Below are 15,588 nucleotides of genomic sequence, written 5' to 3'. Positions count from 1 at the left end.
AGTTGAGATTTTGTTCCAATAACTATATTACTTTTGATTAAACATACAAATTGGTGGGTGTGCCTTTTATTGACAAAAAATAGTAAAAAGGAAACATGAAACACAAAAATAACAATTACTTTAAAAAAAAAAATGAATATAATGGCAGACAGGTACATTTTAGCTTGCAGCAAAACACAACAGGGAGAACTGACATCTCACTGAAGTTATTAAAACCTACTTAATAACAGTTGTATGATATTTTGTTGTTGATGATAACATTATTGCTTGAACCAATAATTTCCAAAAACCCTAAACACAAAATCCTGGATCGGTTCATGGAACTGGTGTATGATGTATGATGATTTATTTACTTTCAGGTAATTCATTGAGACAGTTCATTTGTCAATAACGGAGGAATAAGATGCCATTTCATATTAACACATATTTGTGGGCTTTTTCTTCTTTTCTATAATAGTTAAAAGCTGGACATAGTATTTTCATTTTGTTGATGTAAACAGTGATCTGAGTGGACTCAATGTAAACTTATGGAACTTTAAATAAAGCATCATTTGTAAAACACCTGTTGATACATTCATGATTTAGGTGGACATCATGTGAAATCATTATGAGGCCAGATGATGATTAGATTGTAAACATGAAATTGTGTCATAAAATGTGTTCCCCTCTGAAATACATACAATGCAACAAATTCAAGAGCATGTTTATGCACAGACACAACACATGTGTAGATGTATGCATTCAAAGTTGCACATACATAAGAAATTAACACTGAAACACATTTAATTGATAACATTGTGGAGGTGTGTGACCACGAGTGGATAGAAATAGCTCTTCCTCTCTTCTCAGTGGCATAAACACCATCACCTGAAATCCTTGGTAAGGCCTGCTAATCCATAATCCCACAGGCCCCTTTAGTCCCTGTGCAAGGCCTGACCAACAACACACAGATCAGGGTGTGATGCAGAGCGTGGTGTAGCTCTGAGGTCTGATTGGCTTCCCCATAATTCATCGCTCCTGGTTGGTTCATCGTCCAGCCTATAAGAATGAATGGAGAATGTCGTCATTAGCAATTAGAGAAGTGGGCCAGGTGGGTTTGTGTCAGTTATAAACCGTAATGGTGCATTACTGTGATTAACAACGGAAGTTCACACAGTTGCTTTGGAAGAAGACACGCAAGGCCATATAGGTGCAAAAACCCATAATGTTAGACATTCCCTTTTAATATTTTGGAGTGTTATTGATGAATATCATGACAAATAACACTTGATATGCTAAACATTTAAAATTAATGTAGCATTCAATACGGCAATGACAAGTAAAGCAGTGGCGTAGAGACAATTCAATCCAGAGAGATTCATATAATTGGCTTTATACCTTGTATATTGTATGTGATGGTCTCTAGCTGATGTCTCTATAATGCAAATGTTCTCTCTTGTCTATCATGCACCTTTTTCAACATGTTATATTGAAGTCCAGTTTTGACTATAGCATAGAAAAAAAAAATCATTGAATGATGTTCTAATGATGTGGTGTAACAGCACTGTCAAATCAGTTACACTTTAAATAGGATACTGTTTTGTGGCTGCTACATTTATTTATCTCACATAGTCATGTCACGGTCGACAGGACAGGACAGTCCACAGTCATTAATGTGTTATATACTGTATGTACAGTATAGGTAATCTTGTTTGTGGTATGATATTGTGGCTTTGCTGCATTTTCTTATCGCAGTAGAGTTTGAAACGGATGTTTAATAAAATTCCCCATATACTTTAGTATATGGGAAATTAACTAAAGATTCCCCATTGTAGGAAGAATTACATACCAGAAAATTACAGATTCTTCACTCAATCACTCAATTTTCGTGAACTTAAAATGAGTGTAAGGTACCTATACGATCAAAGACTAAGAAGGCAATATTGAAGGATTAACAATGTGTAACATGAAAACAATGTTAACACTCACCCCTGAGAACATATGGCTGGCTCACTCCCACAAGTCTCAGCCACTGAGATGCCTGGTGATCTTGGTGGTAGACTTAGACTTGGCCTTCGGTCTGAATGACTACGTCGGATGAAGGGTCGAGGTCCTTGAACAGACACAGGAAACTTTCCACGACTTCCCAAAGGACGTGAGAGAAAAGACACCCCGGTAGAGGTCCATGCTTCAGGGGGTCGGGGAACGGAAAAAGGCTGGGCCTCAAACAGGGATCGAGAAGCAGGGCAGAAGACCGAACGTGCATTATTGATCATCCGAGCACTAGATAAGTCTTCACTGCTACTCTCTCTTGACCATCTTTGTACTTTTGGCGAGGCTGGTGGAGATGGCGCTTTGAAGGGGTATGAGGGGGCTGAGTTTGAGTTCAAGATGTTCTGTTTTGCAACAGGTGGGCTGGGAAGCCTTCTCTGAACTGCTGGTGGTGTTGGGAGTTTCCTGTTAACAGGGGGGCTGGCTGAAGATGGTGGAGTAGGTTGCCTTTTGAAATTGTGGGGACTTGGAAGTCTTCGATGTAAGCTGTTTGGTGTAGAAGGTGTGGATGGTAACATTCGACCCCTAGACTTAGGTGGGGTGGCAGGTGGTTGGCTTGTGACTACTGAAGAAGGAGGCAATGTAGACACTGTAGTGTTAGATCCAGGCACTGAAATGTTGCCAGCATCTTGAAAGTCTGTGGATTCTTCTTGACTGGCAGGCGGACTGGTTTCTACATAATTTGTTGACAATCTCTCTGTCTGAGAGTCTGAAGAGAGTCTTAGGTGTATAATCTTTCTGGCTTGCTTGTTCAATGAATCCTTTTCCTTTCTTGGGTCTGCCTCCACTTGAGTATCTGGTTCGCTAACCTTTGACAGAGCAGATGTGTCTTGCTGATCTGCTCTAGTAAGAGAAATAACCTTTGAAGCTTGTCGCAAGCCTCCTTTGCTTGGCAGCACTGACTGAACTGAGGCCCTCAGTCGTTGTGATACTACAGTCCTTTTTAACACAGGTGATTTGCCAACTTTTGTAGCCCCATCATCTGCTGCACCATTTGAGAGACTCTGGGCACCTTCAAAAGAATTGTCCATTAATACTTCCAATGGAGGCGGAGGAAGACTATCCAGATCTAAATCATCAGTTTTCTCAGATGAGATGGATTCAGGCCTACAGCTGGTAATCCCAGCACGAAGCACAGCTTCCACATTTCCTAAACCTGGTAAAATAGGAACACCACACTTCCGTACTCCTTTAAGGGGCCCCAAAACCTTAGGACTGTCAAGTTCATCTATTCCTTGACTAAAGGTATCAATCAGTTTTTTGACCGAATTCCTTCCTCTGTGAAGGCCTGAAGATGGTCGCGGTGATGAAGGAGGGCTGGGGGGTGGGGTGGCTTTTAAAGGACCCTTAGATGTTTTCTTGTTCTTCTGTTTGTCATCTTCCACATCACTGGGTACCTCCTTTTTTGTATTGTTGCGCCTTGTTAAGTCTGCTTTGTCCTTAAGTGGTTGGGGATTGCTGGTCTTTTCTAGTGATGGATGTTTGCGATTTATTGCCGGAGAATGTGCTGGTGAGCTTCCTTGATTTTGCTTAGACAGAGTAGTCCTAGTATTTACTCCTGTCTTGCTTTTACTCATCCTCTGCAACCTCTGGTTTAAATCTTTCTGAGTCCTTTCTAGTTCAAGCAGAGTAGGATCTTCACCTTTGCTCCGCAGGGATTCTGCTGACCGGGAACGTTGCTCTCTAGCCACTGGGGTCTTTTTTACCAATGCCTTCCGAACAGGTGCTGCTGTTTGAGGTCTCCTTGGAGATTGTTCCGCCTCATCTGTCCACTGGCGGCTTCTGTTTTTTGGGCTGCCTGCTACCTTTGTTTTGGCACTAGGGTTCTGTGATGGGACAAACTGTATCCTACCACTTATAGCATTTTTCATTTTGAGAGTCATTTCTACATTTTGAGGATTCTCTATGCGCTTTGAGGGTAGGCGACGTGGGTGCTGTTGGTCACGGTCTACCAGTGACGAATTTGAATGCTTTCTAAACCCTACTTGCACATCTCCCATGCATCTATCCATTTCCTCATTATCATCGTCCTCCTCCTCCCCATCATCTAAAGAGACTGATCCTAGCAATGAGTCTCTTTGGTCATTTGCCATTATGGTACATGTAGAACCTAGTGAGTTGAGTGAGGTGAGAGAAACACTTGGACTTATTTTACTTAGAAGCTTTTGCCTTGACACTCCTTGCCTCATGTTCATGGAGGTGTATCCCATTGGACTGACAGGAGTAGTTCTATTTGTTCCAGTTGACTCACAACTCTCTCGTCTATGGCGTCTTTCAGATCCAGCGAGTGATTCACTTTCAGCCCCAATACCACTGTCCTCACTAAACAGAGCAGAGTCCTCTGGCCCAGGCTTGCGCAGAGAAGCCATTTCAATACGAGTTAAGAGTTGTGTTAGCCTAGTCTCTACTGCACGTTTGACTTTCAGTTTCTCCTCTAAAAGCTCTGAGACTGAGGCAAAGTACTCCACTGCCTCCTCCAAAGCAGAGTCCCCAATTCCACCAACAGTCTGGCTCACATTTCGCATTCTCTGTGTGGTATACTGAAGCAGCTGCTGCAACAAATCCGGTGGGGGCTCAATATTAGTAGAGCCAGACTTCAGAGGTGGGGAAGATGAGAGGTTTTTCATTTGACTTGGCCAAGCAAGATGTTCTCCATTTTCTTTTAAGACTTTCTCTCCCTCGTCTGCCATCTCTTCCAGTCCCTGAATTATTTCCTGGTAGCGTAGAGCCATAAAAGCAACCATAGGCTGCACAGAAACCTGAGTTTGGGTTGCTTGTTCTAAAAGTCCAAGCAGGACATCATATTTGTTTATGTTAGGATTCAAAAAGGCATAAGCAGCTTGGTGAGCTTTAACCAGAGGTTCTGGGAAGTCCACTTTGTGCTCTGCTGATAGTTTGTCTTTGTCTTTCTTTTTAGGAACTTTCACACCTCTGGTGTTTTTCTTTGGTTTTCGGCCCAACTTTTTCTCTGGTACATCCTGCTTGTCATAATTTTTCTCTTTTCTCTGGGACACAATGTTGTTGTTCCCCAATTTATCCATGTTTACTGCTTCTGGGGCAAGCTCAGTGACAGATCTCTCTTTTTGTGGTAACATATGTGCCTCTTTCTGAAATACCTGGGTTTGTCCAGATGTCCTCCTCTCCTTTGTATCCCCATCTGTAGATGCAGTTGAATTAGGATTCTCTTCCTCTTCCAACAGGGACTGTCTGGTGCTTTCTTGAGGTGGAGGGGGCAGCATTCTGCTCTTCCTTATGGAACCCAGGGTCCCAAAATTGTTTCCCTTGGATGGTGAGCAGCCCATTTTAGATGTTTTCAAATACAATCTGATTTTTATGTCTTCTTAGAGACACCAACACAGCAGAGCAGACAGTGCAGTGAATGATGCAAAGAATAGCCAAGGTCTTTAGCCACCTGCTGTATCCGTCATTGCCAGATGACTGAGGTTGTTGAGGTTGTCGAGTCTGATAATATCCCTTTCCAGGAGGAAGCTACCAAAACAAAATATTGATAAATCCATTTTACAAGTCTCTTCCACCCGTCATAGATAGGCAAAATAAATCCACAGATTGGTGGTCATGTTTACAAAAATTTCCTTGTAGTGTCCTCTGAAACACATCCCTCTGTTCCTTGCAAAGGACAAGCAGCTGATAGGATTAGTAAGGCTTTCGGTGAACTCCTCAGTGTGCACATATGTCACGTTAAAGCATATAAAACTCACCTACTTGTAAGACCATAAGCTCATTTGGGTAATGAGGGCTGGCCTCAGGTGGCTTTTTATAGCCGAGAAAACAATATCTCCCTATTTAGCCCTGGAGCCATTTCCATAGCAAAAAGGGAAAAACAAAACAACAGCAAAATCGAAGTGAAAGTGTTTCATTTTAATTGTATTAGAAAACATGCACTAATATTTCTTTTCTATCATCACTTTTATGATATATTGGCCATATTATCCAAAAGGCCTATATTGCTCTGTCAGTCAGTTATTTATGATGAGTGACTGATCTTCTTTTAACTTCTATATCCAGCATCAGTTTAATGGAACAGTGAGGCAAACTTTAAAATAACATGAACTACTGCTGCCTCTCTATAGTGGACAACAAACTTAATTAAAGAAAGAAAAGATTATAGTAATCATTCCTCATAGGCCTTTCTTTTTAACACAATGTAATGGAAACAAACGACCAGCAGAAATGAAATAAAATAAATAAGATAGTGTATTAAGAGCTATGGTTTAGATTAAAGTGACAGTAGTGTATACTGAACCACGATGTGACTCATAACTTTCAACAGGTGAATTTGGATGTTAATGTTCACTTTTTATGGGAATGTCTTACTTTAACTTATCACAACACTATGTCAACGAAATAAATGTTTTCATAAAAACATCTTAAATCATCTCATTAGGTAACTCTGTAAAGTTCTGTTTACATTTATGTGATAAGTGAATATCCCTTATAGCCCTTTATAAATATGATGTTTAATAATTTTGTATAAATTAGTATAAACTGAATCTTTTTAGTATGGCTGAGGCTCAGCAGTCTAATCAATGTGCCTTTTACTTTGTGCCTCAAACAAGGACTCAGATCATAGCATGACCACAAATCCAAAAAGGAGAATTACCATCAGTACCCTATCCCTGTACTATGTAACCCATTTGCCAGTTCTTCTTCCTATACACATTTAAACTGGTGTAATTGTTTTGCATTTGTATTTTCCCTTTTTAGTTATTTTCAGCTGTCTCTGTAATCTCTGTGAAGTCGTCATTTAATGCATTGTTGTTTTGCACATACATTATAGCTGACTGTTCGCCATTACTTGAAGAAGAAGAAGAAGAAGAAGAAGAAGAAGAAGAAGAAGAAGAAGAAGAAGAAGAAGAAGAAGAAGAAGAAGAAGAAGAAACGTGATTGGTCCGCTCGTCCCCGCGTGCGGTTATGCTGCTGGGTGATTGGCACGGAGCCAGACGCGCGTTCCCAAACTACCATCTCCTCCAGTCTGGCTGTAACGACTTGTGTCAGTTTTAGCTTTTTACAACTGTCAGAACTGGAGGATATTATTCACCTCTTTTTTTTTTTTTTACCGCCACCAGGTTCTGTCCCGTTGTGTTAATTACACTGAAATCAGACATTTTTTTTCGGTTTTCTAGCTTCTTATTCATCTTTGTTTCACTCACTGAAGTTAACTGGAAGCTCCGTGGAGGTGAGGACTTGGTTGAGGAGATTTAAACTTTCACTTTAACCGCAGCAGCTGCCATTTATATTACAGCTAACCTAATTTTTAATACTTGTTTGCTGTGTTTATTGTCAGAGCACACAATGTACACGGTATACATAAATTGAAATAACATTAAAGTTAGCTTCTGGGAGCTGTCAGCAGTTTTGCTAGCTAATTTAATGTCTGATTGCCAAGATGAATTAAGGCTAAACCTATGTTTTATGTATGTTCACCAAGGAATATGAATGAATTTTGCTTTGGATTTTCACTTAATGTTATTTGTTAATTTTTTACGCTGATAGATCTTCTCCATTGCCTCTCAGAACACACCAAAACGCTCTTCACCTCAGATGATGAAGCAACCACACAGGTGGTGCCAGACTCCCCCCTCAGTGACTGTCCGGGTCAAACCCAACAGTGCCCACACTCTTCAAATCAGAAGAGGTCTCCGGCTTAAAAGAGCCAACGGCCAAGACGCCCAGGGCCCACCAGGGAAGAGCCATCTGAGCCAGCGTCAGGATGAGGTGCATTATGCCAAAATGACCATGCCTCCAACTATTGTCATCCAGCAGCAGGAAATGGCATCATACTTCAGACTTTTTGGTGAATAATAATAAGATAAACTGCATGTTTTAAGTCAGTTGTATCCAAGTGATTAAAATAAGCTGCAAAGGCTTACAATACTTCTTTTACAGACAATGACCTTATTCAAGACTTCCTGTGGATGGACTGTTGCCGTAAAATGACAGACAAGGTAAAGCAGTTATTTTGGCTTCAGATTGTTTCTGAAGCTTTATGATACTCACATTAACTAATCGAAGTTTTCTCCCTAATTCATCAGTACCTTCTTGCCATGACCTTTGTGTACTTCAAAAGGGCCCACTTCACCATTGCTGAATACACCAGAAAGAATTTTTTCGTTGCATTGTAAGTTTTAGAGAAAAGATCTTGATATTATAATAAAGAGCAAACATTTTGTTCCACTGATTATATCCCCCCCGATGTTGATTTGCTGGCATAAATGTGCTGCTGTGCTCCACCGCCAGGTATCTTGCTAACACCATGGAGGAGGATGAGGAGGAGAGTAAGTATGAGATTTTTCCATGGGCGCTGGGCAAGAACTGGAGGAAGCAGTTTCCCCGCTTCCTCAAACAGCGAGACAAGCTGTGGGGTCGTATCCAGTACAGAGCTGCTGTCAGCAGGCGCTGCTGCGAAGAGGTACACACAAGTGAAATTGCCTGAAGAGACTGATAAATGATGTTTCTCTGGGGTTTTTTTAAGAGGCTTGTTTTTGCTGCCCAGTGCAATTTTTATAACTTTGGTTTAATGCCAGAAGTTCCAACTGTGTTGTATTTTTATGCCTCTGCGCCAGGAATCTCAGGAACACCTCGAGAGAATTTATTCAGATTTGGCACAAACATTCATTTGGACTCAAGGATGCACTGATTAAAATTTGATGGTCAAATATCGCTGTTTGTGGCCATAATTCAAGAATTCATATGCTAATTATGATAAAATACATGTAATACCTTTTATTAAATTCCTTCAAATTCTTAACTACATATATTATGAGTCTATATTATGAGTCTGGAGACATGGCTGTATACAACTGCGAGATTCTAGCTTTGCTGTGATATGGTTTCTTTAGGATTTATTACTATTGGAGCTGTATTTATTTATTTATTGGTCTGTGTCTCCTCTACCTCTTTCCTTGTAGGTGATGGCCATTGTTCCCTCTCACTTTGCGTGGCAGCGAGAGAGATCAGAGCACCATAGCGGCGCCCAACGACACTACGGTGACCAAGATCACTCCCGTATTCCTCGTGGGCCTTCTGCCTCCCCAGTCTCCTGTGCCCTCTGTAACCGCAGCACCAGGTTAGATCAGGGCCTTGGCTCCTCACAGACCCCAAACACCACCTATCCACACCCATTCACCTCCTTGCTGGCTTTGGAGATCAGCCCACCCAACGCTGCAGCCTCTTGCAGGAAGGCGGAGACTAAAAGCCGCATGCAGCACTCCTCCTGCTGCTGTGCTGAGGAGGTTCCTAGTAGGTATCTCAAATACAGATGTGCTTCTCCTCCAACCATAGCTAGGGAAAACTGGACATAGTCGCACACTGATCTAGACCTAATTGTGATCTCATAATTATGTCTGTTACTCCATTATTCAGTTACATAGCATCACACAAACCTCAGGGGAAAAAGCCAAACAATATTTTTTTTTACCCGTTACCTGGCAGAGGCCAAGGCAGTCTGATGAAATAAAATAAAATGTTAGTTTCTCACCAGATAGAAGACATCTGTGGGATTACAAAATACCTTTGATGGTACAACCAACTCCTGGAAAGAGGTTTGTGTAGAAAACTATGTGACAGAATAACATAGTACTGCACTGAGTGCTGAAGTCACAAACGGGATTAACCCTGAAAAGAGCCCCATTTCCCATAAGCATTTTAAGACAAAAGTTTTTGAACTTAACATAGAAGCATTGTCGATTAAGAAATTCCTGCACCCAGCACATACTGTAGAGGGTTAAAGATTAAGAGGCTTGAGAACTTGCAAGAGCCATAAACTAGACATTTTTCTGATGTTTTAATGGTGCATATGTTGTTGCCAAGTGAAAAGACAACAGAATGACCTTCAGAGTTGATGACACACATCTTCATTAAATCACCACTTACTTTGAGGTTCAATGTGAGCTTAAGAGTAACAGCTGTCTCGAACAGCAGCTATATTAATCAAAGTTTACTGTCTTCAACTTACTTGCACATAGTAACATGCCTAAAGCTGAAAGCTGTAGCTGTAGACTGCACATTAAGATTTACGTTTATACCACAGAGTCCCAGGCGTACAACATTTCTTTGTGTAAAAAGTGCTGCTTTGAGAAGAGTCTGTTTTATAAAAAAAAAAGAAAAAAAAAAAAAAAAAAGAAATTTTTAAGGCCATTGAAAATAAATCATGGAAACTTGACTCTCATTTCCATCTCATATTTCAGGGTGTCTGTATCAGGATTGTGAGTAGATGTGATTTAGCAGGATTACACCTGGGGGGAATTTCACAAAGCTGGATTACAAAGTTAAACTGGAAAAGATTGTGTTATATCCCAGTGATACCGACTTAAATTTGAAAAAGAGCCTGAATGTTAAGTTTAAGAATAGGATAGGATTTATTCTAGCAAGTGGATGACTCCTTATAATACCGTTTTAGAGTATTTTTCATGTTTCTTTTCAAATTCATTTTGCTCATGTCTGCTTAGGGAGACACCCCACTGGAACACATTTGTGTACCCAGTGTAAACTTTGAATTGGAGTCAGTTTGACAGGCTGCAGCACCTCTCTTCCTCTGGTAATATTTGGGTAAAGTTTCCTTTTAGTGTTTTATAGACTAGCACACTGTACATTCACTGAGCTGAGAATGACCAGACTGATTGGAGCTGACAGTAAGGCTACAGTAACTCAAGATAACCGCTCTATAGTGGTGAGCAGAAAGCTCAATGTGTCAACCTTGAGGTGAATTGGCTACAACAGCAGAAATCTGAGGCTGCAGTGGACACAGGCTCATCAAAACTGGACAGTTGAGGGCCGGAAAAACGTAGCCTAGTCTGATGGATCTGGATTTCTGCTGAGGCAGCAGATGGTAGGGTGAGAGTTTGACATGAACAGCATGAATCCATGGAGCCAACCTGTCCTCTGTCAACAGTCCAGGCTGCTGGTGGTTGTGTAATGGCATGTGTTTTCTTGACACCCTTCATACCAGTCAATCATGGTCTTAATATCACAGCCTGTCTGAGTTTTGCTGTTGACCATGTGCATCCCTTTATGGCCACAATTTACCGTCTAATAGCAAAAGTCTCATGAACATGACAAAGAGTTCAGTACTTCAATGGCTTCTGCAGTCACTAGATCTGAATCCAATAGAACACCTTTGGGATGTGGTAAAATGTGAGATTGAAGCATGAATCACATCCACCTGCACCACAATCTGAAAGAACTTATTTCCAACATGTGGAATCCATGCCATGAAGAACTGAGGCTGTTCTGAGCGCAAAGGGAGGCCTTTAGTATTAATATGATTTCCCTCATAAAGTGCTCAGTGAGTTTACATTTTTTATGCAATAAAATTACCTTCGAGGAAAAAGAGCAGATGTGCTATTTCACACAGCCAATGCCTTATTGTTAATGAGTGTAAATGATTGGACATAAACAGGGAAGTTCCATTGAACTAAACAACATTTTTCTGTCTTCCCTCTTTGTTAGGGGATGAGTCTACTTGTGGATCTGCATATGACACCTCCATGGACTGGATTAGTGAGGAGTAGGGTGTCACCACCTCAGCAGTTATACTACTTCCCTCTTCATAATGACAGAGCAGTTCTTTGTATTATCTTCTCTCCTCTTGAATAGCACTTTGACTCTGAAGTAAAGATCTGAATCACAAGTGTAACTCATTAGTTTGTGTTGATCTCTGCAAACACGCTGATTTTTTTTCATAACTTGTCAGAACAAAGTTAAATGTTCAAGTGACTGAGAATGAGCTAATGATGTTCTATACATCATACTCTGATGGAAACATACATTAAGATTGTGACATGCCAAAGAGTATTATTGTAAAGTCTGTTTAACCTGCACTGAGTTCCTGCTAGCTATTTATTTATTTATTTATTTATGTATTGGTTATTTATTTATTGAAGCACTTATTCACAGATGAAAAAGAAATTGTCAGGTGAGTTTCTGAAATTTTGGCTAAGTTTAAGTTCACATGTCTTCACCATACTGGAATTCTTTTAGGTGTGTTTTCTAGTAATGTTGCCAGTGTGCCTGTTAAATGATCCAACACTGCCTCTTGAGTTTCCAATAAAGGGTTGAACTTAAATGAGTCATTCTGAGATTTTTTATAATCTGCTTTGTGCACTAAAACACATTAAAATAGACTAAAACTGATGTTGTGATGTCAGTTTTTATTTGATATTTTATTTACAATAAGATAATATTACATCATCAAATATTCATTTTTGTCCAGGACTCCTTCCAGGCAGAGCAGCTACTGAACAAACTTCCTCAGTTTCACCAGGAAAGCTGAAAAATGCAAAAGTAGACAGACGAGCATTTATTTACATCATCTTCAAATATGAACCTTTACACTGGGACTACAGGAAATGTGGCAGCATCTGACCTGTGTGGCTTAGTTGTTTAGGGCAAGGTCTTGCAATGTAGGGAACACCCCCAAAGGCCGGGTGTTCATCTGCAGCCAACTCTTCTGAAATATATTAGTACAATTTCAACTGAAAGAAAAGTTCAAAAACATCACATTTGTCAGACGTCTGCGATGTTACTTTAAATCACCTTCTTCAGTCTGATCTGCTCGTTCCTCCTCCTCCTCCTCCTCCTCCTCCTCACTGTGGTCTTCTTCCAGGATTGGAGCTTTCCTGGTGCAGTACCGCCCGTTCTTCTGTCGGGCTGGGGCCACCAACCAGTGTCGGATCGGAACCTCAATGATGCATTCACACAATAAAGGGAGCGCCAAACACCGGATGCCCTCTAGCAGGTCAACGACCTGTGTTATACTGGGTTATAGCAGGACAGTCAGTGAGCAGTTGAGATCCTGCAGATATCAGGTAATTTGAAACAAAAGTTAAGGAAGAAGGTGGATTAAAGCAATACTGGTATTGATAAACTGTCACACAGTTACACCTGTGTCACTGGATAGAAAGTTATACTGTTCAGATCTGTTCAATCACATATTAACTTCTTTATGTACTGAATAAGTTCGTAATGTGAAAGTCAGATTGTACGTTGTATGTGCTGCATTCTGAATTCTTAATAGTACATAAGAAGCAATTAATATGTTTAATAATAATAAAACCTTGTTGTTTCCTGTCTTCATGCTAAGCTAAGCCAACCAGCAGATGAATTATAGCTTCATATTTACTGCATAAATATGAGAGTGGTGCTGTTTTTTTCAGCTAACTCTAAGGAAGAAAACGATAAAGTCTATTTCTTAAGATGTTTAACTATTTCTTTAAACTATATATACTAAGAAGCCACTGCATGGTTTTATAGTAAAATGTATCCAACTTGATTTAACCTCACATCTTAAATCTGCTTTGAAAGACAATGAATTAGTAGATACACACTTGGCGAGGTAGACAGCACATACAGCTCCAGGGTGCAGATGTGGAATCACAGTGGGTAAAACCAGGTGAGGGTTCGTCAAGTCAAGAGCAATCTGCAACAGATATAATCCATCTGGTGAATGAGCTGATGTCATGAAATGTAATTCCCATAACCTTAATAAATCTGTTTATGTAATGCTGCATTACTGTTAGTACAACCACTGAATGAATGAATTGTTCTGTGCAGTACCACCTTTAAACCAGACACTGACCGCATGGAATCCCTGGCCAGCGAGGAGCGAGGAAGCCGTGCAGAGGTCAGCGTTGTGAAACTGAACGTTGTCGGGCCAGTCCTCCCCTCGCCGCAGACTCCATGATGTCCTCCAGCGACTGTAGTTCAACATGGCTCTCCTGAGGTGGTCCTCCCTGACCTCCACACTCAGCACGCTGCCCTTAGACCCAACTGGGAAAAACAAAAACATACTCAATTCAATAACCTTCAGATATTTCATTATAACATGCACTACATACAGCATGTTGAATGATGGATTACTTTTCTGTGAAACTCCAAACAGCGCTTACAGTGAACAGTGTCCAGTTATTCAATACTTCAGAAAACAAAAAGTAACAAGATTTTAATCGACAGCAACAACTGTGAAATTGTAGAGTTCAAGCTAATTATGTTTTACAGTTTTTGTTTTTTTACAATGTGCATGTTTTTTGTGAATAATTCCTTTAATCAACAACAAGTTTCTCTTTCATAAAACAGTAAATATAACCATTTCAGTCTTAATGGAAGAAAGCCAGAGAGAGAGGGACAGTAAAGTGGCTGCAGACCTGCTCTGGACAGGAACAAAGACATGGCCCCTGATCCGGAGCCTGACTCGAGGACACGGTCTCCCTCTGTGACGTCCATCATCATCAGCATGGTGGTTGCATCCTTGGAAAAGAGGGTGGCAGAGAGAAAGAAACAAAGTACACAATGTCTTTGAGAAGAGCAGAGGACTAGTGCAACCCCGAAACACTCAGAAATCAATACATAAGATACAAACAAGTACCTTTGGGTAGGCGATGGCGGGCGCCCTCCTCATATACAGCACATAATCCTCCAGGCTGGCCCGCCGTATGAGAATGGGAAGCCCCATGCTTGTCTTCAGGAACTGACCTGCGGGCAGCCCGACTATGTTGTCATGCAGGATAAACCCCCAGCTGCTGTGCAGACGAGTCCCTTTCTGAGGCTTGAACATCTTCCTGAACTCAACTTGTCCTTTCTTATAATACTCAGCGATGAGCAGCTCCCCAAACACAATCAAGCTGTCCCCTGGGAGAGTGGCTGATGTCCGCCTCTCTGAAGTGTTTGGTACCATGGCTACATCAGATGCATGATGGTTATCGGATTCCTTCCCTTTAGGTGTTGTCTCATCTGCTGCGAGTGTGTCAGTATGTCCACTTTCCTGTTGTGTGCGGTGTGTGACTGATCCCTGGGTGTCGGTACCTCCTTCAGCTTCCTGCTGGTTCTGCTCTCTCAGCTGCATCACCTCTGGACTCAGGGCATCCTGGGGCAGCAGACCGCTTATCCTCTCCAGAGGGGACAAGGGTCTCCTCCTCCTGGCCATCAGTGCTTGTTTGGATGTCAGCTTGGTGCTCAGCTGTGAAGAGTCTGAATCCTCTCTCTCATTGTTGTTACACCTCACAGAACCAGTTGAAAATGTTCTTATCTCTTGTCTAGTTATAGTGAGATTTACTAGCATCTCTCCGTGTCTGAGATGTCTTTGACTGGATGTGCACGTTCTCATCAGTCTGTGCATAAACAGAAATCCACCAAAGGGCATTTGCACAGCCATTACTTCAGATTATAGCATAACATATAATCCAAAAGTAAAGACGATGTACTGAGATCCCATTCAGTGAACTAAACCTAGAAAATAACAGCTGCAATTATTAACAACAATATGTTTACCAGCTAAATAAGAACTCAAAGTGAATATACGGCTTGTTGAAATTCCACTTACTCCATTTAAAGTTTAACAATTTATAATTCGTTGGTCTTCAGTTCTCCTAAACCCGGCTGCATATACAGGAAGGTCACCATGCTTGAAAAACACACGTGAACTGCGTCATAACTGAGCGACAGGTGTAGTAATTTAAGTATACCAGCAGAGGACGACATGTAAACAGAAGATAATAGTAACAGTTCATTTGTTATATATTATTGATGCAAATTAAGTGTTCT

At 40.9% G+C, this 15,588-nt stretch overlaps 2 protein-coding genes across 3 annotated transcripts; one reads left to right on the top strand and one right to left on the bottom strand.

The window, feature by feature from the left end:
* Window positions 1-7,596: 7,596 nt before the first annotated feature.
* On the top strand, window positions 7,597-9,353 carry spdya (speedy/RINGO cell cycle regulator family member A). Its single transcript, XM_022751155.1, has 5 exons — window positions 7,597-7,846; window positions 7,939-7,997; window positions 8,085-8,170; window positions 8,290-8,461; window positions 8,961-9,353. The coding sequence occupies exons 1-5, from the start codon at window positions 7,597-7,599 to the stop codon at window positions 9,351-9,353; spliced, it is 960 nt and encodes a 319-aa protein (XP_022606876.1).
* A 2,888-nt stretch (window positions 9,354-12,241) lies between these two features.
* On the bottom strand, window positions 12,242-15,455 carry trmt61b (tRNA methyltransferase 61B). 2 transcript variants are annotated; one of them, XM_022751011.1, is made up of 8 exons: window positions 15,368-15,455; window positions 14,414-15,273; window positions 14,193-14,295; window positions 13,628-13,818; window positions 13,377-13,468; window positions 12,586-12,806; window positions 12,416-12,499; window positions 12,242-12,318 (listed from the first exon to the last, which is right to left on the bottom strand). In XM_022751011.1, exons 2-8 carry the CDS (start codon window positions 15,197-15,199, stop codon window positions 12,284-12,286), a joined length of 1,512 nt encoding a protein of 503 aa, XP_022606732.1. In that variant the 5' UTR covers window positions 15,200-15,273; window positions 15,368-15,455; the 3' UTR covers window positions 12,242-12,283. The 2 variants fall into 2 exon arrangements, with proteins under 2 accessions (XP_022606732.1, XP_022606733.1); XM_022751012.1 differs by having other exon boundaries at window positions 14,414-15,430.
* Window positions 15,456-15,588: the final 133 nt, after the last annotated feature.

The sequence above is a fragment of the Seriola dumerili genome, unplaced genomic scaffold (assembly GCF_002260705.1).
Source record: "Seriola dumerili isolate Sdu_G_001 unplaced genomic scaffold, Sdu_1.0 BDQW01000149.1, whole genome shotgun sequence".
NCBI lineage: Eukaryota > Metazoa > Chordata > Actinopteri > Carangiformes > Carangidae > Seriola > Seriola dumerili.
Note: the sequence above shows the minus strand (reverse complement) of the source record. Positions and strands in the feature narration are given on the sequence as shown.